This window comes from Pristis pectinata, chromosome 2 (assembly GCF_009764475.1).
Source record: "Pristis pectinata isolate sPriPec2 chromosome 2, sPriPec2.1.pri, whole genome shotgun sequence".
Classification (NCBI taxonomy): Eukaryota; Metazoa; Chordata; class Chondrichthyes; order Rhinopristiformes; family Pristidae; genus Pristis; species Pristis pectinata.
Genome location: NC_067406.1, coordinates 60,357,359 through 60,384,686, shown reverse-complemented (window position 1 = coordinate 60,384,686; position 27,328 = coordinate 60,357,359). Strand labels below are relative to the sequence as shown.

General features: G+C 38.4%; 1 protein-coding gene and 1 long non-coding RNA gene across 3 annotated transcripts in view; one reads left to right on the top strand and one right to left on the bottom strand.

Moving 5' to 3' along the window:
* The window catches only part of dlc1 (DLC1 Rho GTPase activating protein), a 363,786-nt gene that overhangs the window by 260,893 nt on the left and 75,565 nt on the right, over positions 1-27,328 (bottom strand). The window contains exons 2-3 of the mRNA XM_052036245.1: positions 12,202-12,351; positions 3,845-3,976 (exon numbers count right to left, since the gene is read on the bottom strand). Of these exons, the coding sequence (XP_051892205.1) occupies positions 3,845-3,976; positions 12,202-12,348 (279 nt within the window). The 5' untranslated portion in view covers positions 12,349-12,351. The remainder of the gene's footprint in view (positions 1-3,844; positions 3,977-12,201; positions 12,352-27,328) is intronic.
* On the top strand, positions 557-25,874 carry LOC127581684 (uncharacterized). Of its 2 annotated transcripts, XR_007957987.1 has the most exons (5): positions 557-674; positions 11,627-11,784; positions 15,601-15,648; positions 20,019-20,117; positions 25,751-25,874. It is a non-coding gene; the product is annotated as an uncharacterized LOC127581684 (long non-coding RNA). The 2 variants fall into 2 exon arrangements; XR_007957988.1 differs by lacking the exons at positions 20,019-20,117; positions 25,751-25,874 and adding an exon at positions 16,328-16,412.

Sequence of the window (27,328 nt, the reverse complement as noted above, 5' to 3'; positions counted from 1 at the left end):
TTGCTAATTACAAGGTTGTGATAAGTGTCGTACTGTGAAAGTGGTGATTGACACACAGGCAGATTGCGACAGGTAGGGGCAGTCTTGACATTTATGATCAGCTGTTGACTGGTTTGCTGAAGACTCCATTGGTAAGTTGTAGTACCATTCGGTGAGTGTACCATTCAGGGAGGTCTTGTCTATTTGTCAGGAGCACATGTACAAATTTTATTTTGAAGAAAGTGCATGCAAGAAGTTGACAGTGTATGTAGATTTACTACTTTTTTTAAGGAGACACAACGTAGTATATATGAGAGTTAATGTGCCTGTAAGAACAGAATGTACCATGTGGCATAACCTTTGCTCCACCACAGAGAACTGGATCGTTGGTTGATGTTTGCTGATGATTGCATAATGTTCAATTCCACTTGCAACTCCTCAGCAAATGAAACAGCCCATTCCTGCTAGCAACAAGAGCCAGACCTAGGGCAGCACAGTGGCATAGCTAGTAGAGCCACTGCCTCCCAGTGCCAGAGACCCAGGATCAATGCTGACCTTGGGTGCTATCTGCGTGGAGTTTGTACATTCTCTCTGTGACTGCGTGGGTTCCCTCTGGGTTGTCTAGTTTCCTCCCACGTCTCAAATACATGCGGGCTGGTATGTTAATTGGCCACTGTAAATTGCCTCTAGTGCAGGTGAGTGGTAGAATCTGGGGAGAATTGATGAGAATGTGGGGAGAATAAAAAAATGGGATTAATGTAGGATTGGCATAAATGGGTGACTGTTGGATGATGCGGACTCAGTTGGCCGAAGGGCCTGTTTCTGTGCTGTATCTCTCTGTGACTTTGTTGTTTCAGAAGCTACTGTTAGTTGAGAGGTGAATGCCTTTAAGTAAAGGAAGCTTTCTTAGTAGCTCTGTTACCTGCCTAATACTGCAGCAATGACAAAAAGTCTACAGTTACAGCACTCCTCATTCCCGCAACCCCTCTCCTGTTACCACTCCCAATCCTGCCTCTCCCATTGTGGCTCCTAAATACTCTCCCGATGCTGCTGGCTAGCCTTGCTGATCCCCTGTGCTGCTGGCTTCCCCAATCCCCAACCATCAACCTGCATTCTAGGCCCACATGCTAGTCCCCCATAGCTTCTTCCCACAGCCAACCTCCTGCTCCTGGCTTCAGGATAAGGGTGCTGGTCATCACATTCTTGAATCCATAATGTGTAGCTCCAATAATTTTGTGACCAAAGCCTTGCTTGCAACTGAATTTTAATATGGTGAGGCATTGACCGGAATGGTTGTTGTGCCCCTGGATCACCCTTTATAATATGCTGGAATTTCTGGGCAAAAATGTGTTTGGATTTTTATTTCAGTCTGACACCATGTGACTCCATCCTGATAATCAACATATGTCTTTTTTCCAGGGTTGAGGAGTCAAGAACTAGAGGGCATAGGTTTGAGATGAGAGGGGAAAGATTTAATAGGAATTTGAGGGGCAACTTTTTTACATAAAGGGTGCTATGTCTGTGGAATGAGCTGTCAGACAAAGTTGTTGAGGCAGGTACAGTAACAACTTTCAAAGGACAGTTAGACAGGTACATGGATTGGAAAGGTTCAGAAGGTTATGGGCCAAATGCTGGTAAATGGGACTAGCTTGGATTGGGCATCTTGGTCAGCATGGACCAGTTAGGCCGAAAGACCTGATTCTGTGCTGTATAACTCTATGACTCTATGTGTACATCAGGTGAGGACAGGGCTGAGCTCAGTTAGGTTACCAATCTCTGTGCAATCTCTTCAATAGATCAGCCACTGGATCATAGCACTATAGGGTTTCTGGTGCCCTTGAAAAAAATCCCAGCAAGCTTCAGCACTTACAGGAAAATATTGGAGGTGAGAAAAAATGGGGATGAAAAATTACCTTCAGGACTGCAATTTCAACATTGTAGTATCATTACTGTATGAGAGTGCCCTCTCCACAAGGACGTGTGTAGTAGGAGAGCACATGGTTGTCACATGAAAGTAACAACACTGACCCCGCTGGTTGGAGGACAGCATTGCTCCTCAGATCAGAAGTGACACCACTGTCAATCAAGGTGTGGCTCCACTCCACCCATCAGGTGTGGGCATAGGGATTGGCTTTGGAGAGGCACCTTTGTCCCTGAACCTGCCTGACCATTGGCCGTGGCAGGCACCTTTGTCCTTGACGTCCAAACCATTGGCTTGTCTAAATCACCTGGCCAGTCTCCACCCAGCCTCCCAGCACTATAAAGAGTGTTGCAATCCCCTGGTCTGTCTTTTATCGACTTCCCCAGGAATAGTGAGACAACGCTGCAGAGACCACTGGTAAGAGTGTGCACTACCATGTGGTTTGGGAGCATCTTAGTCAGATTCCAGGGAGTGTTAAGGCCAATTCTTGTTTGGGTCAAGGTATTTAAGCATTGAAGTGTCTATCCCTTGATAAGCTGTACCTTGTTTATTGTGTGTGTGTGTGTGTATCTCATCCTCGTTGCGATTTCCCCCTCACGTTCGCGGTCTCCTACGTGTGTGCATGAGAGTGTGCACCTGGTCCCATTCATTCTGTCCCCGCGTTTGCCTTTTTGGATTTTAAAAATACTTTAATCACAGCCTGTGTCCAGAGCCCTCAATCTTTAGGATTCCAAAAGAACTTTTTCACACAACGCGCAGTGCAAGCTCCACAATGAAATATCACCTATACAGGCATACAGGCAGGGGCCACTGACGACATACAGCTCCTTCATGGAATGCCAAAGGTATTTTAAACGACAAGCAGCCAGTCTTATATAACTAACACCCAACTCTGTCCTTCCATTGCTGGCAAGTGTATCTACAGTATATCCTTTCAAGGCACATTTGTTTACATGAAGCCACCACAGAGTTAACATGTATTGTGTACGACAAAATGTTTTTGCAGACACCAAAGAAAACTAAAATTTCCTCAAGGAAGCAGTAATGTAAAATGTAATCTTTCCTGTTCCTCCAATTCTTGTTTGGTGATTGGTTGATCCCTGGTTCCCTATTCAAAGCTGGGCTGTATTCACTCTTTGGTGACTGGCGACCTGCTTCCCTCTCTTTTGTTTTTACTTCTGTCATTTGAACTTTGCATTGTGGATTGGGGAAATCTGCTTGGAATTGATGTTAAAGTCCAACTATTACAAAGATGTATTTACACATTCATAAGCCAATGTCGAAGCTCCTTTTGATATACTTTGTTGCTTCCTACAAGGTTGTTGAGACTGAAGGTGGAAGTAGGACTGATGGTGTATCATAAATGGTAGCTTCTTCTGGCAGGTCTGTGACCCAAATATTCTTCTTTAATTATATCTTTCATACAAACCTATTTTTTTTTCTTGTGCTTTTCCTTCACTGTGGCTGGAAACTGGCTCAGTCTAAGATCATATCCCTAGTTACGTACCATCTATGGTCTGTCTTCTCCTGAGCTGACAACTTCTCCATTTGTCATGCTCCAAAGCTTTACAACCACTTATGGCCACAGCCATAGGCTTTATTTAATACCAGCATGGTATCAAAAAGCCCCTAACAAAGCTCAACATGCACTCAACTTTAAATATCATCATACGCCACCAAACTTTATTAACCTATTTTTCTTTGGTGCAGAAGACATCATAACAAAGCTAAATGTGACCAAAAGTTCTGTCATTATTTCCTTTCAATATTTATGCCTGTTCTTAAACTCAACGTTGCGCTACAATCAACAATGCAAACAAAATATGGCCCTTTGAAAGCAGTCAACATTCAAAGGTTACTGTCTTGATACAAGTATTACTACAATTTATAACAAATTCTCCCATTGTAAGAATTATTTGATATGTTTGAATATTCCAAACCTACCCCAGTCTTTGGTTTAGCCCCCAGACATGGCACAGTGGATGTTGATCCAAGTGGTGAGCTGACAAGATGCGTTTTCTGGTTTTGATTGATTACTATTACATCTGCTCCATTTTCTGAATCAGATTCCAACTCCTGTCAAAAGACCATGGGAAACATCATAACATTAACCTACACAAGACAGTAATATATATCATCAATTCTTCCAGAAGTTAGATATCAGGAAGTAAATGTGGCCTGGGTATACGGCCATACTCCTTTGATCCAATGAACAGGTTCTAAATTCAAAATGTGCACAAATCTCTGATTAAAATGATGACATTTTATTTTAAAGTATCCACTAAATGCCCACTCAATTCTTAATAAACAGCATTTAATGATGAAGAAAAATGTGAGCAAAAACCTGAGGACTGATGCTTTTTATTCAATCAAGATTTTATCTTCCTAACAACTATAGGAGTTATAATGGATGGAAGTTGTAATGTCACTGATATTTGGAGGTATGACTCACACTAAACCTTACAATAGGGATCTGATCTTGTGCAGGTTTTCAAATTCACATCCTGACATCGTTTGAAACATGGGATGTGACTGCAACTCATAATTGCACAGGAATTGAATTTCACTCATTTTGGACACCATGTTCTATTTTTAGCAGCAAAATTGGGACATTCTTGCTTTAGAAAGTTGTCATTAAGGTCTCCTCCCTTGTAGACGTGTTAAGGAAGCCTGACTTGCACGATAAATCAGGCAGCTGCTCAGTCATTCACCTGCAGGCACATGGGAAGCAAGTCAGCCATTGGCTGCTACAGAAATGAGGAGGAATGGGAGGGGGCATTTTGCCAAATGACAGGTGGGCAGGAGAAAACAGGAGGAAGTAGGGATAAAAAACTAGGGGAGGGGTATTTACAGCATGCTGGTTTCCAGGCAGAGAGCCCCCAACTCAGTCTGGCTCCCTATATGGGGCCCTGTGCTTCATGTGGCATCCCTGTTGCAGCATCAGGAACACGGGCCCAAATATCTGCTTCAACTGTGCTCAGTACTACTGTCACTTTATTTTAAGATATATTTCACATTTAAGAATTAATAAACTGCATTCATTAATGAAGCAAAATCTGAGAAATCTACCTTTTTGTTCCATTGATACTTTGTTTCCATAAATGCATAAAATGACTGGAGAGGGATTTATTAAATGTAGAAATATAAAATGGGAACCCTGTAAATCATGAACGATTGATCACTTTCAGCACTTTCTTGCTTTATCGAGAGTTAATAATGAAGGTTGTGACCTCATGATCCAAATACTGGACACGTAATGAATGGGAGCTTGGCGAGTTGATGATGTTATTAAAGACACAAACTGCAGTGGTGGAAATGACATTCATAATGAGGTGAATCGTAATGGGGGTGCCTGGTTCAGTTTTCTGATGGGTGGGATTTCAACAGGAAATGGGTGCACATACTTCAAAATGTGTGTAAAACATTTTTTTGTGAGATGTTTCCATGAAAGCAGGTGCAAATGGGTTCAGTTTCTTGGCATCAGGACTGGTGCAGGGATTTGAACTGAAACATCGACTATCCCTTTACCTGCAGAGATGCTGCTTGATCTGCCAAGTTCCTTCGGCATTTTATTTTTAGTATTTTTTTTATTCTGCAGATTTTTATTCATCATTTAGTCCTGGTAGTTCTCTGTTAAATCTGAGTGTAATTGATTCTGCAATGAGTACACACACACCAGGTTACTTGGGTGGATGCAGCTTTCTTTTTGTGGAAGTATTTCGTATTGCACATGGCTACAGTTCAACAGAATGCACCGAACAGCACAGTCAGCAATCCTTTCATAAGGAATTGCCGAAATGGGAGAGAGTCAGGGAGAAAATAGGGAGAAGGGCAGGGAAGAAGAGCAAAATCAAAAAATGAGTGAGAGAAGTTTGTTGCTTCTTCCCTTTTAGTTTATGGCTTAAGTAACTGCAGTATATAATTTCTTTTTTTCTTGGATTTAAACAAATGGTTAGTCTTTTAATGCCATATTTTTTTCTCTTTTTGCTTGGAAGGAGTGTGCTCAGTTTCACATTTCTCATTTATATCCTGCAGCCTTCACCATTCACCATGGGTTAGCAATGTAGAACAGGAACTGGAGGACGTCTCCCCTTCCTGGACTGAATTCACTGAAATCAAATGTGGCACCACCACTGCTGCCTGGTTATCAGCCGACTTAACACAGATCCATGATGGTGGCTGTAACCCAGCACTTGTCCTACGAAGTGCTGTTTAATCCAGCACATTACATTGAACCACCAGGGTGGCCATGTGATAACAAAACTCTGTTTGTTCATTGTGCCGTGCCTGCCTGTTTCTTATTTTCCCTCATTGCTCCTCCCCTCTCCATTCTTATACTAAGGTACAGTTCACATTGGATGCACTTCATTAACCCATCAAGTAGCTATAATTTATGTAATCCCAGACTGTGACTGTTGGATAGAAGACTTGACGACTGCAAAATTGGAGTTTGAAATTGCTCTCATCCTGACATCTACCCTCAGGCAATCCTCAACCCAAAGTACTGGTTATTACCTAGCAATCAGGAATGGGAGTCTTCGATGATTCTTTTCTACTGAAACAAGGAGCAGTGCGCCCAGGTCTATGCCCAGACCAAGTCGCTGTTCAAACAGAAATCAACTAAATCAGAAAATACTCGGGATTTTATACCCGTAAATTTTCTAATACATATAGTTTAGCTATTCCTAAGGGAAATACCCACTGAATTGGCTACTGGATTTTTTTTCACCCTGCAGCATTTTAGAGCTCTAGTATTTTTATCTGATGAGTAAGTTGCTGGGTGGAGACCATTTAGTTAAATGGAGCCAGATCACATTGTTGCCAAAATCAATGGTTCTCCAGAGAGCTGTTGGCCAGCCGCATTGCCTGTGTTCCACTACACCACAGTGTGGAAGAATGGAAGCCACTACAGGCCAGTGGGCAGAATATCTGGTAGCCTGCCCCACCTCATCTCACTCCACTGCTGGACTCAGCTGGCACATGCACCACAGCTCCATTCATTTGAGTTAGGTTATTGACCTTCATTATATTCACTGTATTTTTATTTTTTTAATTAATTACCAATGGCTTAATTATGCTCTTCATTTCTTTTTTTGTTTCTTTTTTTTCTGGTTTTCAGAAGTTGTAAAAATTTTCAATCATCAGTCATGTTCAACTGTTTCTCAACATCCGACTATCAGAGATGTAAAAATTGTGAATAAGGCCTATGGTAACATGAGTTTGAAAGGATAATGCCGGGGGTGGGGCCTCAAGAGTAAGATGTCCAACTCCTAGTAGTGACTGGTGGCCGCATCATGGGACTAAGACTTTAAGGTGGTTGAGAACCGGGGGCCTGTGCTCTTTGTGGGCCAGATCAAGCATGATCCAACCTGTTTTATTCTCTTTAGAATTATAGCATCTTCTTCCTTGTGAAAATCACTCTGATAACCACTGCTTTCTTGCATTACTACTGGGTATCAATGGGAGAATGCTGTAGAAAGTGATCAAAGTTAAACTTCACCCAAGATGGTGAGATAAGCCTCCATCTATTTACTAAAATCTGATTTCTTGCAATAGTATAGTAGTTTTTAACATAAGGTAATAGCTATGAACATTGCTTTAGTTCTAAAAACATTCAAGTCCATTGTTAAATTCCTACTGTTCATAAAACTTAAAATGTTTCTGACATCTTTAAAATGCATTGTCTTGAAGGACAATAACAAGATCTTTCATAGTCCTAAATTACCTTAATTTCTCCGACTACAACTATCATTCAATTTAGAAAATCACGTGGGTTTTGTCTCTTAAAAGAGTTCGCTTGATTGCTCTTCTATGTATGACCATGTACTTTGCAACATATACTTTGCATTTGGCATTCTCTTTCCAAGCAAAATTTACTTGATTTCTATTTCAGTGTTGTTTGGTGAGCTTTGAAACTTAAATGAGCACTATGTGCTCTGCTAGCTGTTGTGTTAATTCTTTCTCTTTCACAATCAGGATAGTGGCCATATGCAGCTCAAGCCCTCAGATAGTCCTTCCTGAACTACCAAATTTACATTTACCAGGTGGATTCCTGTGTATGTGTCTGAAATTTTAAGATTAAGACAAAATCTTTAAGGATTAAAAATGTCTTCATTTTTGGCAGATCATGTTCACTGACAAAAACATAATGTAAACACACATCCCAAGTTAAAGTGAGAAAAAAAAAGTAGATAATTTCGACAGAGCAGAACCTCACCTCTTCACAGTGAGGAAGGAGGTCAGAGTCAAAAAAGGAACTGGATGACTATTCTGATGAAGAATTATTATCCTGAACCTCTTGTTTCTATATCCATAGATGCTGGCTGGCCTGTTGAGTATTAATAGTATTTCCTATTTTTATTTCAGAGTTTAAGCATTTGCATTATTTTGCTCTTGAGCTGAATTAAGATGCATGTGAATGTAATTTTGCAAAAAGGCTCATGTGTACTATATGACCTAATACTTTAATTATTATCTTACTTTACTAAATATACTCAACTTATAGATGTTTAATATTCATCTTGAATCTTTTTTTAATATTTCTTCCTTTATCCCCCTTCCTCCACAAACCATTGATTTCTTCCTGTGGTTTAATTCCACAGTTGTTCTCATACTTTCCCAACATGACTCACTATCAGCCAAGATAACGAGTTGCTAGAAGTTATTCAACTGTAAAGGGAATCGTGGCTGTGATGATTTTCTACAAATTGCAGTTTTCCTTTACGTAGGGCTAATTATGGAGTCTTTGCACAATAATTGATTTTAATCAGCTAATTTTAAAAGCTATCATGGTGCCAAAGGTACAGTTTGACAGCAGTGCAAATATTTTGATAAGGTTTAAATATTATGGGTCAGAGCCGTGTGCATGTGACTGTTGGTGAAATTATTTCAATGTTACGTGTTTTTATAAATCTTAATCCATGTTTATAGAAAGCTCACTTTTGGCAGTGGTAGATGTATACTTTTAATGAAGGGAACTTTTATTTGAACTTGGCAATTATTCTTTGAAATACTTTTCTATAAATCTAATTGTCCCACGAATGAATTCTGAGTACGTTATGTATCAGTGCATATTCTCTCACACTATAACAAAGATGGAAACCCTGGAGCAAAACTAATTAAAACCTGTTTGCAGAGTTATTGAACATGTACTTCTTCGACCTGGTCATCAACACTGCTGGCTGCCTTCCTTGTGGTCTTTCTGCCTGGGTTCAGATATCCTAGCCCTGATACCTAACACCCTGCTCTATCAGTCAAACTACTTCCCACACCATCCCTGTTGTTGGAATCCATTTCCACAGAGTTACTCTGTGGCATAGCTGATGGTAGACCCCCTTTAGTAGTAATTTTTGGTGCTGGATGGACCATACTTTGCTGAATTATATCTATTCCACCATTCCCTCCATTACAGCTCCTGATTATAGTGTCTTGCTAGAATGTTGTAGCATGTATTCCTCCCATATCATGACCCTCTGCTTGTCAACCTTCCGATTTAATTGGGTTTACTGCATCTGGGAATCACCCTATCATTGACAGAATTTGTCCCCACTCTGTTAAGATTCTTGCTTCTTTAATCCATATCACCTACCCCACTTCCCACATCTTTATCTCTTGGCCTCTTCCACTTGCTCTTCTCTCCATTGACCATCCACCCATTCTTGGGTTCAAATTTTCATTTTAAATGCTAATGGAGATTCACTATATAAACAAAAGTGGTTACCAATAAGTGATTCAAGGACTAAATGTGGCATTCATCTGTGACAACTGATTCTGTTCCTTGGACCATGGCTAATCACATTGAGCCAAATGCCCTTCTTCTATGTTGTAATTCTCCTATCTTCACAGGCAGTGGTACAACATGACCAAAAAGGAATCAAAGCCAAAAGAAATAATAAGTAATGGGGAACCACGGGAGCCAGATCCTGCATGCCTATGGCCAACAGTTCTGTCAGGAACTGTAGGCAATCCAGCTTGTCATTGAACCTACTCATTGAAACACACAGGTCAGAGACAAGCTGGAGGCTGAGCACTGATGCACAGAACCGAGGGGCTCCAATATACTTCACCTCTCGCCCCTCAGGTTTATTCCAGCCAATAGCTGGTGTAGGTAAGGTGACCTTGTTCACCTGAATTAAGTGCAGGTAAGTGGTTTACTTATTTTCATTATTTTATCTTATTTTTTTATTATTAACATATATTGTGTAATAAATAACAAATAAAGTAATTTCTAGAACCTTAAGGTGTTTCTAATTAAATTAATTATATTTTTAATTTCTCTTTAAATTATTTAAGCCTAGAAAAACAATTTTTAAATACCTTATATGTTCAGAAATATCTAAACATTGTTCAAAGGCCTTTGACGGTGGGGAGGTGTTCTAAGGCTGTCAGTGCTTTCTGGAGGTAGGGCCTCTGGATTCTCAGCCTGAGGCCTGGTCATTAGTTGCAGTCTGTTCTACTTTGTAGGATGATTCTGGGATGTGTTGAGTCAGCTTAGCCTGTCCTCCTGTTCCAGATGATGTTAATAGGGAGCAGTGGGGCCTTACAGGTGTCAAATTCAGGCAATGGGGCAGATCCAGAATGATCTGGCCATTTAACTTTGTACTCACCTCTAAAAGAGCAAGTTTAAGGGCTGCCCCTGAGATTGTCATCATGAGAATGGGAAACCATCTGATTGTCGTCATTTGAAGAACTTGAAGTATGCAGATGAACACTTGAATGGCCAAGGCACAGAAGGCAATGGACTAAGTGTTGATAAATGGAATTAGCATAGATAGCTACGTGGTTGTTGTCAGGTACATGGTGGGCCAAAGGGCCTGTTTCTGTGATAGTTTACTCCACAACTGTTTCTTGAAAAGTGGAAAAGCCGTGCAAAAAGAAACTGGTGGAGGCATGCAATATTAAATAGCTTTGAAATTCAGATGCATTTGACATCAAAGTTATTCTGGAGTAGAAGGCAATTGTGATCATTTTAATTTGAATGGAAACTGTGCAACAATGATTCAGTAACTCCAGATGCCTGACCTCTGGGATCTCAGGCAACACTTTAGTTAGTGGTGGTGGGCCAACAACCATTAAGATGCATTAGAACTTCTCAGCAATCTATTTCCTTTAAGCAGCAGTAATGTTGAGAAGGCATGAAATAGTAACATTCTACTCATAGCTCTGTTTATCAAAAGTACTAAAGAATCAAATAATTAATGAGTATGTGTATGGATATATCAACTGTAGAGCTGTGTACAATCTGATGATGTGTTGAAAGTTCTGGCATATTTTCATAATGATGCCATATGTGCTCTAAATGCTACAGCTTTTCACTCCCATTTCCTTTCCTTGGAGACTTTGTAAGGTTTATGTCAATATCTGTAAACAATAATGGACCTGTCGTGACATCATACCTTGCTAGTACAGTCACAGGCAAATCACATTACAGACTTATCTTTGAGAATATAGCTGAAATGGTGCCTTCAAAAAGTGCCACACAACCCATTGAGGTTATTTAATGTTGTAAAATAAAATCAATATAACTTGAAGAAACAGTTTCCTTTTTGCTATTTTCCTTCAAAGTAACATAGTATAGTAACTTAGAGCAAATAATCCCCACAAAATTGTGAAAAATCTTTTTTATCAAATTCCATGGAAATTGTAGCAGGTGATATATCATATAAAAATTAATGACATATCAAATTTCTTAAAGTGGACTCACTTTAACCTACTTATTTAATGCAGATTAGTATTTCCAATCAGACAACAGATCAAAGCTTTTGATAAAAGGCACTTGGGATCGAATCCACTGAGTCCAAGCACCTTGAGTACCTCTGCAAAGACAACATAGTTTGAAGATAAGGCTACGACATTGGAACCATTGAATCCCTGGCTCTATTAAGGTTGCTGTTCACGTGTTCAGGTTTATTTTCCTCAACTCTGGGGTATTCTACTCTCATAAACGTTATCTTAATGAAGTATTGTTTAAAGCATGTCTGGTAATTACCATCAATTGAAGTTGGAAATTTGAATTGATTTTCAGCATCTGCAGTCTCTCTTATGTCTCCATTTGAATTGGTCTTCCAGTTGCAATCTTTAATTGTAATGTTTTAACATGGATGACTATATTTTGTCCTTTTCTTAATGTCTTAATAAAATTACATACTTTTCATGATTAACTGTCTTTCTGTTAGTCTGTAATTAGACTGTTCTCCTAACATTATATATATCTGACTCAATTATGATGTAAACAATATTTAGTTATGGTAAATAAGGATTAAAGATAAGATTAGAATGTGATTGTAAGTAAATGTGCTCACAGGAATATGCCTTCTTTTAACAGTCGGGGTATTGGATGGAGACGAGCTTGCGCTGAGAGCATTTTCAATGTCTTGGTCAAGCTGATCCAATTTCATAATGAGCAGTACCATGGAATCTAGCCGTGATCGATCTCGATCTTCCCTCATTTCCTAAGAAAACAGACCACATAATCACAATTTTCAGACACAGATACATAAAATTATAGAGCATGGATTAATGCAATTCAACCCAATATGTCTTTGGCAGCTCTCTGAAGGGTTTTCCTCATTGGGTAAAATAAAAAAAAAACTTTCTGAAGCATTTTCTACTTTAACAAACAATTTCTATGCGACCAAGATCTGCCAACTCGAGTGTTAGATGAGAACAGATATCAAAGCTGCTCCCACTTCGGAAGTTCACATTTTATTCCAGAAGAGTTTGAAAAGTGTGGCAAAACTGTGGAATTCTCTATCCAAAAGACAATGGAGGTCAAGCGATTAAACACATTCAAGAGGGAGATTTATTAGTGCCAAAGCAATCAAGAGGTATGAGGAGAAGGCAGAACAGGGTACTGAAATGGATGGTCATCCATGATGATGGTGAGGGAGGCCCAAGTGCCTGAATGGTCTACTCCTCATCCTATTTTTTATGTTTCTATGAATTTTTAAATATGTGGAAGAGTGTCATGTTACTAATTATATATTGAAAGTGATAAGGATGCTGTAGAACCTTGTCATGATTTCTTGTTATAGATCTTGTCATGATAAATTTTTCTTTGAATGCTGAGCATTAGGATTGAAGAATCATTAAGAAGCAATACCTCAGTGAAGAAGCAATACCTTCAGCATAATTACTCTCAACACTGATGCCCCATAAGGCTGCATCCTCAGCCCTCTACTCTACTCCCTATATATTCATGATTGCATGGCCTGATTCTGCTCTAACTCCATCTACAAGTTTGCAGATGATACCACCGTAGTAGGCCATATCTCAAATAACAATGAGTCGGAGTACAGGAGGGGGATAGGGAGCTTAGTGACATGGTGTCATGACAACAACCTTTCCCTCAATGTCAACAAAACAAAAGAGCTGGTCATTGACTTCAGGAAAGGAGGCCGAGTACATGCACCTGTCTACAATCATGGTGCTGAGGTCGAGAGGGTTGAGAGCTTGAAGTTCCTAGGAGTGAACGTCACCAATAGCCTGTCCTGGTCCAACCACGTAGATGGCACAGCCAAGAAAGCTCACCAGTGCCTCTACTTCCTCAGAAGGCTAAAGAAATTTGGCATGTCCCCTTTGACACTCACCAACTTTTATCGATGCACCATAGAAAGCACCCTATCTGGATGCATCACAGCTTGGTATGGCAACTGCTCTGCCCAGGACCACAAGAAACTGCAGAGAGTTGTGGACACAGCCCAGCACGTCACGGAAACCAGCCTCCCCTCCATGGACTCTGTCTATACCTCTCACTGCCTTGGTGAAGCAGCCAGCATAATCAAAGACCCCATCCACCTGGGTCATTCTCTCTTCTCCCCTCTCCCATCAGGCAGAAGAAACAGGAGCCTGAGGGCACATACCACCAAGCTCAAGGACAACTTCTATCCCACTGGGTTAAGACTATTGAATGGTTCCCTTATGCGTTGAGATGGACTCTTGACCTCATAATCTATCTTGTTGTGACTTGCACCTTATTGTCTACCTGCAATGCACTTCCTTGAAGCTGTGACACTTTACTCTGTACTTTGTTATTGTTTTTTTTACCTGTACTACCTCAATGCACTCTGTACAAACTCAATGTATCTGCACTGTGTAATGAATTGATCTGTTCAAATAGTATGCAAGACAAGTTTCTCACAAGTGACAATAATAAACCAATACCAATACCATTAATTACTATTCCAACAGCGGGAACTTGGTTACATTAACATTCTGCAGTTACTCTAAAGGCCTGACTGGTGATTCTGCTTGCCTTAGTGTTGGTGGTTCAAGTGTACATTCATTTCGAGGAAAAACCAAAACAATTGCAAGTTTGTAACAGCATCCTGCATAACTGACTTGAGGAACTGAATGTAAATATGAACAATTTTCAATGTTATTTTACATGTATGTATTGCCAATGATGATGAATTTAAGTGTGCAAAGAAGCACAACTCATTTGTGACTGCTATTCTCATGAATTATGGCTTTCAGGCTCATAAAAGAGCTACCATAACTCATTGTCCCTGTTGAAATATCTTGCATTACCCTCATCTGTTTCAGTTTGTCTGAGCAGACTGCACAGCCTTTTCCCTGGGGGATTCTCAATGATACTCAACTGGAAATAAACAAAAGTACTGTAAATGGGGAAGTGTGGTTGTTACAGCCTGCTAATTGTAATTTTAATGCTTTTCACTGTTGTTCAGGTGATTATCTTACTATTAACTAATGTGACATGGAAATAAAACTGAACATGTCCTTAGAATATAAGAACTTAAAATACGGGATCAGAAAAGGCTAATCAAGCCAACGTCTTCCATTAACTATAAGCAATCTATCCAATCATGGAATCAACACATGCAGTTAATTACTTATGAGAAAGTTCTGCCAATGTACTGTACTTCCTGATTCTCAAATGTAATTAAGACACACTCCAAAATACTTTTCCACCCTAATTTATCACTATTCAGTTGCATCTGCTGTTCTCCACAAAAACATCCTTCAGCAACATCCAAGACATTCCAATCCATTTGTTGTAGATTAGAAAAATATGTACCTATAATTTCTTGTCTTGCTTCCAATCAGATTTTAACAACTTTTTTTTAAAGGAACTGATTGTCTCAGCCCCAATACTTGCAGTTTGAAGCCTGTTCTCCATTTCCTTTATTCAGTAGGAAAAATATTCTCTTTTCTGTATTTTATTTTGAAGCTGGATAATTTTAAATAAGCTTATAATGTCACAAAGAAAGGTTTTCACCAGGATAAGCCAGAAACATCTTCCAAGAAAGATGGGGAGCAGCACCCCATATTCAGTTTGGGCACATTGCAGCCTTCCAGATTAAATCTCCAACTTTAGGTCACACTTCTTCTGTTAGTCATTCCTGCTATAAATGATCCATCTGTTATATTTGCTCAGTTTCTCTCTCTCCATTAGTACAGCCTGGTCTTCTGGGTATGTCACACAACTCTGCTATTAGTAACACATTATACTTCTTTGTCTTTATTATCACCATCTTGCCCCCATTAATCCATTTGACTGGGCAAACCCTACAACCCATCACCATGGCCACCCTAGCCTCATCCTATCTGAGATATTCTTGTTCCATCTCTCCCTTCCACTATCTTTTCTGCAACTTAACATGCCCTTGTTTTATTCCTCTTTCCCAGTTCTGATGAAAGGTCTTTGATTTGAAAAGTTAACTCTGTTTCTCTTTCTACAGATGCTGCCTGATCCACTGAATGTTTTCAGCAGTTTCTCTTTTTATCCGGTATGTACAATTTCTTTGATTTTTAACACCTCTCAGCAATTATTTAACTTGGATGGGACACTAATTAGGAACCTTACCTCCCCCTCCCTATTTGCTGCTGTGAATTTTCCATGATACGGGCAATGCATTGTGTTGCCAGAGTTCTGGATTCATACTTGTAACTATCAATCTCATTCCTATTGAAGTATTCTTCCAACTCTTTCTCAAAGGTGCTATTTTACATGAGATTAATTGTCTGGGTCTGAAATATAATCTGTATATCCAACATTGTATTGAAACAAAAATCATTCTAATCTCAAGTCTTCTTTGTGGTTCTATGAGCAGTGTGCAGACCTGCCTGAAGGTATATATTATCAAAATCAAGTGGTATATCTCTTCACTATCTTTTTCCAGTAGGAACAAGTTCCTTCCTATGCCACCCCATACGGTGAAGTATCAAATCCCAGAATCAGCCTTGGCATTGGTTTTGAGTACCACTGATGCATTAATACCTTTGAAAGTAGAGGATCTGAAACAGTACAAAATGTTCTCTATCAGACCTTACAAGTGATCTATGTATGATTATATAAACTTGTTTTGACTCACATTCTACTGAGAGACAATCCAATACTTTTCTGGTTTTGATGATTTCACAAAAGTTGAATATTGTCAAACAAATGCTTTTCCTTTTCCGTTTTAGCTGAAGTGCATTCCTTTATTATGTCACATCTTCCAGATATCCAACACAGCCAAGCATGAAAATAAATCTGCACTATATCATCAAGCTCTATATATCCAAAATGAACAAATTTATACTAATTTTTAACTCAGTCTGGAACAAGGATTATTGTAAACATTTAATTTTCTATGATAAACAGAACAGTTAGAAATTGCTAAATAATGTTGCAAAAGTTCGAGTTGTTCTTAAAATAACACAAACTGCAAATTGGTATGCTGAAGTAATTGCTAAAGCATTTTTTTAAAGATTAAATAACACAGAACAGTCTTACACTATGCCATTTTGTCTGCCTTCTCTTTTTAGCTCCATGACGTTATACTCAAATCCGTACCAACTGTTATCTTGTTCTGTCATTACGTTCCCATCACAGCAGGAGTGTGTAATGTGAGAAGGAAAGTAGATTGGCAGTTATATTGCTCATCACAACAGGATGAGAAGATGAGATGCTATTTTTCACAACATATTCAATCTGTTACATGTGTTAAGTTCATAGGATGCTTGGCCTCTGAATGGATACAAGCCTTTTGATTTAGAATTTAGTTCTACTGGGAATCTAGCTTGTTTAGGGTGCCACTTTAAGTTCTAGTAGGGAATGCGGGTGCTGAGAAGGGGATGTGGGAAGCACATTAATTTCTTCCTACTCTCCCACCCAGAGCTAAAAGGAGGTTTCATGAAGAGTTGCATCTACCTTGAGAAATTCATTTTTTTGTGCCTTTACAGAACCTCTTGAGAAGGGTCAGCTGTGGAAAGATGAGACAAGATCCCACCACCTTGTTATAGCCTGCATCTTTACCAGGGCATGGTAATTGGCTGAACATTCCAAATTACCAAGTTGCCTATACAAACACAATGGAACCCACAAAGCACCTTACTTTAGGGAATACGAAAATAAATAAAACAAGAAAAGCAGGAATGACAACGAAGAAATATTTTAAGTTAAGTGGTATGAGAAAACACCCTAGAGGCAAGTGAACAGGATTGAATATGTTCATATAAATTTTATATACAGTATTTATCTAAAGAAGATAAATAAATCAGGGGAACTAGAAGCACATATAGAGCGCGTTATGCCATGGCTATCATTATTAATAGATAACACCAAACTGGTCATGATTGAGAGTTAAATATTTGAGGTGGTAGTGGTCTTTGGAAAGATAGGGAATCTACAAGAAGAGGACTACTACCAGAGATATTGTTAATGGAAATAAGTCAACAGATACCCAATGGTTAGAACTGAAGGAATAGGAGGACAAAGATGTAAAAGGTGTCCACAGGGCTCTTTATAGCAGAAGTGAATTAGCACATTATTTTTTTTTTAATTGAGTGTTAGGCAGATTTGTTTTTATGGGAAACTTTAATTTTTGTTTGGATTGGGAAAAAAAGAGTGTTGAGAAATATAGTGAATGAGTATTAGTATAGTTTGCTAGAGCAATGTGTTCCAGAATACAGAGGTCAAGACATTTTAGATTTAGTAACAAAAAAAGAGCTAGACTTTTTAAACAGCCTAATAGTAAGGGGATATTTATCTAGCTGCGATTATCTGATCAAATTCAATATTACATTTAAAATGATGATATGTGACATCATAATTCTAGATTTAGTGAGGCAAACATTAATCATTTGGGACAAAGTATGACAAAAGAAAGGTCATCAATATTATTAGAGGTTAAATATCTTCATCTATGAGCCTCATTCTGACTGAACTTAAAGTTCCAATGTCAGGAGAACAACTGTCATATGACAATAACAACACCAAACGAAAGAGCACAATGCACTCACATCCCCAAAGAGATGCAAATTAAAGGGTTTTCATTCTGACTTTAATGTTTTGATCACAGCATTAACAGACTCATATTCCAATGGTCAACATATTTTAACAATCATTTTTCCTTGCTCCTTCACTGTTTGAAGCCCTTCTAGTTTATACACCAGTGTGTGATGCTATGATCTTTGCCTCATTGAGTATCCTGCACCTTGTAGTGGCATGGAGCAACATGCAGCATTGGATTCCATCAGGGCAGTGGATCAATGGAATTGTGGCCGCATACTTTGTCCCCTTTTATGCAGCTGCTCTGTGGCTCCCATAGGGATGGGTGCAATGACCTTCCCCACACACTGTTTGGCCACTGTCAAGCAGTCATGATGATTTTCTGCAGCTTCTGTCGGAAAACACACATGTTCCATTTCAGTCTATCAATCTGGATGTAAAATACGCCAGCATTCTTTCAAAGTTTTTTTTTGTTTTTTTCTGGCCATCTTCACAATATTTTACAGGTGTCTTGACTTGGTGGAGGCGGTAAATGCAAGGATGGTTTAGTTCAGCAAAAAGAGGCAAAATCCAATTTCTACGCAATTAAGAATTATAAAATCAATGGACAAAAATAAACATTCATAATTATATTAGAATGGAATTCTCAAGGCTAATACAGGTCATTTAAAAACAGATGTGGGGAATATTGCAAATGAAAATAAGGTAGTGGTAGACAATGAATAATTACACATGCATCAGGATTCAATGTAAAGGAATAGGATAATAGATGTTACAAGGATATTTAAATATATCAAAGATTGGAACACACTGAAACTAATATAAGCAAAAAACTGCAATGTGGGAAAAAAGCAGCTCAAAAGACTGATAAATTCCCAGGACCTGATGATGCTCATCTCAGGGTTTCAGAGGTAGTAGGTGTGGAAATTGTATAAATTTAAGCCATAATCTTAAAAAAAACCCTCAGCAATTATCTGTTTCAATTGAAAAATTGAAAATTTAACTCCATTATATTAGAATTGTGAAATAGAAATACCATTAGGTTAATAGACCTGTTAACCTAATATCTCTTTTGGGAAGTTATTGACAAGCTAAGCCAACAAGAATTTTTGGATTTAGTAAAACAGGAATGTCTATGGATATAGCATATCTACTTTCCAAAAGGCATTTGCCAAGATTCATCAAGCTATTGTAAGGCAAAATTGAAACAAAAAAAGGTGATCATCTGATTAGGCACGAGATAACTCTTAGTCCACGGTATTCCATGTGTGATCTGACCAGGGCTAGAAATAGACATAGAGCAAGATTAATACTCCAGCCCTCTAGTTAAGATGGTTTAATCCATTTGCCTTTTTGATTATTGTTTGAACCAAAGAGGCTATTTGATTGTTAATCTTTATAACTAGGGAGCTGGAATATTAAGGTTGCTCTACATCTATATCAAGTCTTGGTCAGACTATACAAGAAATACCAGAGGTGGTTTTGGACTTCACACCTGAAAATGGATATTTGATTGTTGAGCCTCTCTCACACAACCAGCAGTAACTGCTGACTTTAATCTGAGATTGCTAGATTTTTAATAACCAATGATATTAAAGTATATGGAACCAAACCAGAAGAATGGACTTGGGATATAAATCAACTACTATCTTACTGAATGAGACTGAATGTCTTACTCCTGTTGCTATAGATCCACAATTTTGGACAGGGATCTCCGTCTTGAGAAAAGAATGGGTGGAAGTTCCACTTAATACCACTTGGTTTGGAATTTTAGGCCCTCTTCTCTTTTTATTGTGTGTATTTGCTTAGACATATCTCTCTGTAGTGACAGAATGAAGCACAGATGGATTTGTTAAAATTAATTGTAATATTTTCACATTACAGCTTTGTATCCTAAATTCACTATTTTGATCTGAAAATACATTAGGAAGCAAGTATGTAGTGTAAAATGAAGTCTTGCCTGGCAGTCCTCGTCTGCATTAGGTAAGTCACACAACAAATAAATAAGCTAAATCAGACTTCAGTAGATTGTTTTATAGTTTAAAACAGTTGCAAGCAGTTTAATATTTAAGTTCAGCAGTTCGTTACCAACCAATAATTAATTGGATTATTAATTGTGTATATCTTGCTAAAAGTGCATTGTGCTAATTAATAAGACCGATATTGTCCATTATAGATCCAATGCTCAAGGCTCTTTGCTTTAATCATAGTCACGGCTAGCACTTATGCAATTCTGGAAAAGTAACATTCTCTTACATTTTTAGATCAGGCTATGTTCCCAGTTTCTCCCTACTCCCCTCTTCCATGTTCTGTTTTCACACATGCACATCATAGAGAGTACAAAGGAGATTTATTACACTAAAGGGGTTTATTACAATCATCCATGAAATTAGGATGCTCAATTATGTAGAGAGGTCAGAAAAGCTGGGATTATTCTCTTTCGAAGAGAGAAGGTTAAGGGGAGAATTAATTGAGGTATTCAAATTTTTAATGAATTTTTGATAGAGTATATAGCCAAAAATTATTTCCATTGGTAGGAGAATCAATGACCAGAGGATAGAGGTTTATGGCAATTGGCTAAAAACAAGGAACATGCTGCACTGAACTATCCAATAAGAAGTAAATTAAACTGAGCAAGCTATCAAATTTTAGAATTCATCACCCAGAGTTATGGCAGAAGCAAGATCAATAGTAACATACAAATTAAATTGGATAAATAATTCAAAAGGAAGTATTTGCAGGGCTCTGGGTAAACTAATAGTATAACGTTTACATGGATCCTGCATATGCATGATAAGCCAAATGGCCATCCTATAGTTTATCATTCTGTGTTTCTTTCTAGGAAAGGCTAAACCTTGATGTCTCCTTGTATTCTATCGGTTAAAGGTTATTATCAATGTCATTACTTTAATCTGCTCACTTTACGAATGACTACAGCTGTCCCACATTAGCACTAATTTTCCTCCTTCAAGCAATTCAGCCAACTATCTAAAAGTTCCATTCCAAATTCACAGAATTACATAAAGATTACAGCAGGGAAGGAGGCCATTTGGCCCAATGAGTTTGTGTTTACACTATGCAAGAGCAATTCTAGCAGTCCCACTCCGCTGCTTACTCACATCGCCTTGTGGATTTTTACCTTTTAAGAACTTATCCAGTTCCCTTTTGAACACCGTGACTGAATCCACAATACCCCCAGCAATGTACTCCTGACCATAACCATTTGTCATTTTTCAGTTTGTCACTTTTGGTTCCTTTGGTGATCACTTTCATTCTGTGTCTTCTAGTTCTTAATCACTCCATCAATAGCAACATCTCTCTCTATCTATTTTGCTTGGATCCTTCCTGATTTCAAATACCTCTATTAAATCTACTCTCAACCTCTTTCGTTCCATTCTCTTGTCTATCCATGTGATTGAAAGCACTCATCCCTGGAATCTTCCCAGTAAAGCTATTTTGCACTCTTTCTAAGGCCTTTACATTCCTGTTGTGTTTTGCCCAGAACTTGGCACAATACTTCTGTTTTAACCAAACTTAAGTTTTATGAAGCTTCTGTATATTTCTAGCCCTTGTTCTCTATGCTTCTATTTATAATATTTCCTATGTGCATTTTTCTCTATTTTCATTGAACAATGCATATTTATCCCCCGATATGTCTATTCCTGTACTCTTTAGCATTGTGCTCTCTCTTTACCTTCGAAATGAGACATTGATTTATTTCTGCATTAAACTTAATCTGCTACATATCTGCCATTCCAGCAGCCTGTTCCTATTTCTTATACCTCCTGTTACAATCTTCCCTACAATTCACTGTGTTTTCAAGGCTTGAATCACCACAATACACACACCACAGGTCTGAAAACACCCATTCATTACCTCTCTCTTTTTTCTATTGCTCAGATAATTTTCCATCCATACTGCTACTGGCACGTTTATTCCACAAGTGTTAATCTTGATGATAAGTTATAATGCAACATTCTATCAGAGGGATTTTGGAAGTCCATATACAATACATCAACCACGTTCCCCTCAAAGACCTCACCTGTCATCTCATTAAAGCTTTATCATTTACTTGAACATGAGTTGCCTTCAACAAATCCATGGTGGCTTTACATAATCATCCACACTGCCCAAGAGCCTGTTAATTCTGTCCCTGATTATTGTTTCTAAATGTTTCTCCATCATCATCATTAAACCAACTGGCCTAGTAATTGCTGAGCTTATCATTATTTATGGACAAGGGTCTAACAAGGATACAACTCTCTAGTTCTCAAACATCACCCCAACATCTGCAGATGTTTGGAAGGTTATGACCAATATCTTTGCAATTTCCATCCTTACTATTTTACTTCTCAAATCAACAAATTATCACTAGTATTCCACTTTATGATCAATACTTTGACTATCAGTCTATATCTACATTCACTGATCTCTGTTTTCCACCCACCTTGCATCAAGACTTTGGCAAATTCAAGTAGCTGGATGTAGAGATTGTCGGAGGATCTGACCCACTTTGCTGCATTTCTGTCTATTTGTCATGTCCCTAACACAGTTGTAAGATGCAAATAAGGGAATAGCATCTAGTGTGTTCAGTTTCATTCATGCATTTAGAGGACAAGAGACAAGAATACCTATTTAGTGCTTGGCATTAGCTTTGCTCTGTCAGCAGAGAGGTTAAAATCAGTTTTTATCTTATCTGGTGTCTGAGGACTTTGGAGAGGAATGGGGAGTTTGGAGGTTCTACATAACAACTTGTACTTGTAACATGTAATAAGAACACACAAATAAAAAAAAAATCCTAATATTAGTATGAAAATTTCTATTTACTAGTTAGGACTTCTTATTCCTAAACTTTTACATTTCAGTTTGAAATCATTTCCATGCTGTTTACAAAATGATATACCTCTGTAAATTTGGCTCCTCTTCATGAGGCTGAAAGTCCAAGGGGCAATAATTCACTCTCAAGTTACATGCGCTAAATTCTTGATGTAGGAATGGCTATACATTGGTGTTGTGCTTCTGAAATTCAGTTCCATTGAAGTCAACAGAACCAAATTTTGGAAGTAGAGTACAATGTACATACACTATTGCATATTCAATGCATGAGACCAGGATTCAACTTCTATCTTTCTCCAATCTTCTCTCACAATTCAAATGGCTCGTATTGTCACCATCATATCGTTACGTGTCCTTTACTTGAACGTCTCTTTGTTTCAGTGTAAAGTACTAGCACAGTGTTCCTCGTACAATTTGACTGGAGTGCTACTCATTCTGAAGGATGGCCTTTTCTGACATGAATCCCATTGTCTTGTCCCTGTGTTCATTGCCATTCTGCAATGCATCAAAATGCTGAGCTCTGAATCTATTAAGCATCATAGATTTCTTTCAGTTTCATTTCAGGGAAGTTCAACAGCACTCATGGAGGGTGTTTATTACTCATTTGTTGCTCTTTTCAGCAGATCTTCATGTTTACTCAGATTAATATTTAGCTGCTGTTTTCTTATTGCCCATTCACACATTTTATTCAATTCATTTGTATTTCTTACTTCTTATGACCATTGTTCCTCTGTGTGGTATGATTTAACTTCTGAGCAGATTACATTGCTTTTGACTTCCAGATTGTTAATGTAAGTATAGAAGCAATGGGAAAGATTTTGCTGTAACAAGGTATCCAATGGTATCTACCATTAAACTTTACCCAGTGCCTTCAGTTCCAAGATTTTTGCCAACAAAATTGCTGCACTCAGAAAGGTACAGTGAGGAAAACAGGAGACCAAGAGAACAGCGTGAGCAACAACATATCCTCCTGCCAATTAGATTAAAGGATTGGGAAATGAAAACAGAAAGGAGAATAGATTAAGGGGTAGAGAAGATGTATTTTATTCAACGTAAATAAAGAGAAGGAAATTAAGATTGTTCTGAGAGAAAATAGGGGAATGAAAGAAAAAAGAAAAATATTACTTCAAATTTGTCACTTTGAAACTGCTGGGAATAAGAAAACAGAACTGAAGTAATTAGTTTTCAGAAATGGAGAGTCTGATTTACAGTAATCTACTGATCACAGTGATCAATAGATTTTTAGATATTAAAGGAATCAAGGGATAATAGGTTATTGTGAGACTGTGGTACCGAGGTAAAAGATCTGCTGTGAATGCTTCTATTTGTTGTATTCTTTTGTTCTGATCACATTATTAAAATGGTGCTAACATTCCTAATTACTAGGTCTAAATATCTACAGTAGATTTAGTTCATATCTACCACCCTAATGCAAGCATTTGAAATTTTTGTAGATTTCAATGATGAAGTAGAGAGTAAATTGCCTTTTTAGACTAAATGTGGAGTGTCACAACATAGACAGCAACTTCTGAGGGTTCACATTTAATCACCCAGCTGCTCCTCCTCTGAAGTTGCCATTCCATTGCCGCATAATTATCGAAGTCACTATTACCCTCACCATTAATTTGACTGCATAGCCTGGCCCATTAATGGCCCCAATACAGATCCTTGCAGCTTATCCAATGATGCACCCCATCCCAACGTAACCCTTATCATGATTACTCAATATTTTCTACCCATCAGACAATTTCATATCCAAATGGAGGTAAAGATGGAAGCATAAGCTTAACACTGTGAGAGTTAAGCTTCTGAATGAGATGGACCAATTGCTTTTTCCCAACCTTTGTTTCTACTTAAAATGCTCAGAGAACCTGCCTGTTTATCTGTTATTTTGGCTGTAGTCTGATCTTGAACCTCAAACAAGCAAATTTTATAACTCTCGTTCTTTTTTTGTAGTTTATCTATTATCTGAACCACTGCATCAGATTAGTAGTAACGGCTATTCTGCATCCTCTGTATAGTTACTCAAAATAAAAATCTATAGGCATGTCAGTTGCTTATGATGGGAAAAGATTCCAATGCATGACTCTGGTAGTTACTGAAGCTTAGAAGGAAATTCATCATTAGTCTTTGCTTCTTTCCTCATTATGTCCACAACAGCAGGAATATCCGCAGCAAAACTGCAACTATATTTTGCTGCTATTATTTTCAGAGTTAATTCTGCTCAATGATCTCATGACATCCATGGAATTCTGGTTATTTGTAGGGCACAAGTGTAAAAATATCATCATACAGACTACAGCGACTTGATAATAGTCGATTCTAAAAGTGCACTATTTAAAGATCTCAAAGAGAGGTTTGTTCAAGAAATATTGATGGCCATCTCTTCCTGCACACCCATCCCTCTTTACTTATCCATGGACCAAAGCCCTGACTTTTAGGCTAGAATTTGAAATAAAGCAAAAAACTTCCAACAGCTGAAAGAGGCTTTTGTCCTCTGATACTTTAAGGAATTCTAACCATCTTAACATGACCCTGTGAACTACTATTGAAATACATTTCTAATATGACCACAGGGTCAGATAGCTACCATCAGGGTTTTCAACAATATACCATGAGTCTTAGTAAGAGTTTTTAGATATTAGTAGAGATTAGTATAATTTCTGTCGTTCAAAGGAAAATGCTGATACTTAATCAGAATTGAACTTGCAAATTCCATGAAGCTTAATCATATTTTCATGTGCATTGTCAATGATATATATTGCTTTGTTTTCTTATAGATTTCCATTTGAAACTGAACGAAACACGACAAGAATGTTATTACAGTGGTTACTAACTGACCCCTGACTTAGACATTGAATTGATTGCTATTTTAACTTCTTGCCTGCAGTGAAACCATGTTCGGACATAATGATTTACTTATATGGAAGAGAGGATTTTATGTTGTTTGTTCACTGGATGTGAAGATCTTTTTACTGGCAATCCCTAATTCTTTCTGAGTGTCATGGCATCATAGAGTTGTACAGCACAGAAACAGGCCCTTTGGCCCAAGTCGTCAATGCTGACTGAGATGCCCATCTGCACTAATCCCATTTCCCTACATTTGGACCATATCCCTCTATTCCTTTCCTATCCAAGTACCTGTCCAAATGCTTTTTAAATGCTGTGGTTGTACTTGCCTCCACCACCTTCTCTGGCAGCTTGTTCCATAAACCTACCACCCTCTGTGTGAAAAACTTGCCCTTTAGATCTGCCTTAACTATTTACCCTCTTCTGTTAAACCCATGTCTTCTAGTTTTAGACTTCCCTACCCTTGGAAAATGACTGTGACTATCTACCCTATCTGTGACCCTCATAATTTGATAAGCCTCCATAAGGTTACCTCTCAGTCTCCTGCACTCCAGTGAGAACAATCCCAGCCAATCCAATCTCTTGTAACTAAAGCCCTCCATTCCAGGCAACATCCTGGCAAATTTCTTCTGCCCTATTTCTAGTGCTGCCACATCCTTTCTATAGTGTGGTGAGCAGAACTGCACATAATAGTCAAAGTCAAGTTTATTGTCATAGGCACAAGTAAATGTATGCACAGGTGCAATGAAAAACTTGTTTAATATTGTGGCCTAACCAATGTCTTGTACAGCTGCAACATGATGCCCCCACTCTTATGCTCAACAGCCCTGTCTACAAAGGCAAGCAAGCTAAATGCTTTCTTCACTACCCTATCCGACTGTGCCACAATTTTCAGAAAGCTATGAGCTCGCACCCAAGGTCCCTCTGTACGTCAACTCTTCTAAGGTCCCTGCCATTTACTGTATAAGTCTGGCCAGTATTAGATGACCCAAAAAGCATTACCTCACGCTTGTCTGGATTATATGCTATCTGCCACCTCTCTGCCCAACTTTCCAGCTGATCTATGTCCCTTTGTATCCTTAGGCAACCATCTTCACCATCTACAACTTCACCAATCTTCGTTTTGTCAGCAAACTTACTTATCAGACCCCAGACATTCTCATCCAAGCCACTTATATATAAGACAAACAACAGAGGTCCCAGCATCAATCCCTATGGTATACCACTACTTTCAGAATTACAGTCAGAAAAACAACCCTCCACTATTAATCTCTGCCTCCTATCATCAAGCCAATTTTGGATCCAGTTTGCCAAAATGCCTTGGATCCCATGTGCCTAAATTTCTGGACCAGACATCTGTGCAGGACCTTGTCAAAAGCTTTACTAAAGTACATGTATGCCACATTTACCACCTTGCCTTCATCAATTTCCTTAGTAACCTCCTCAAAAAACTTAATCAGATTTATGAACCAGGATTTCCTTTGCACAAAACCATGCTGACTTTCCCC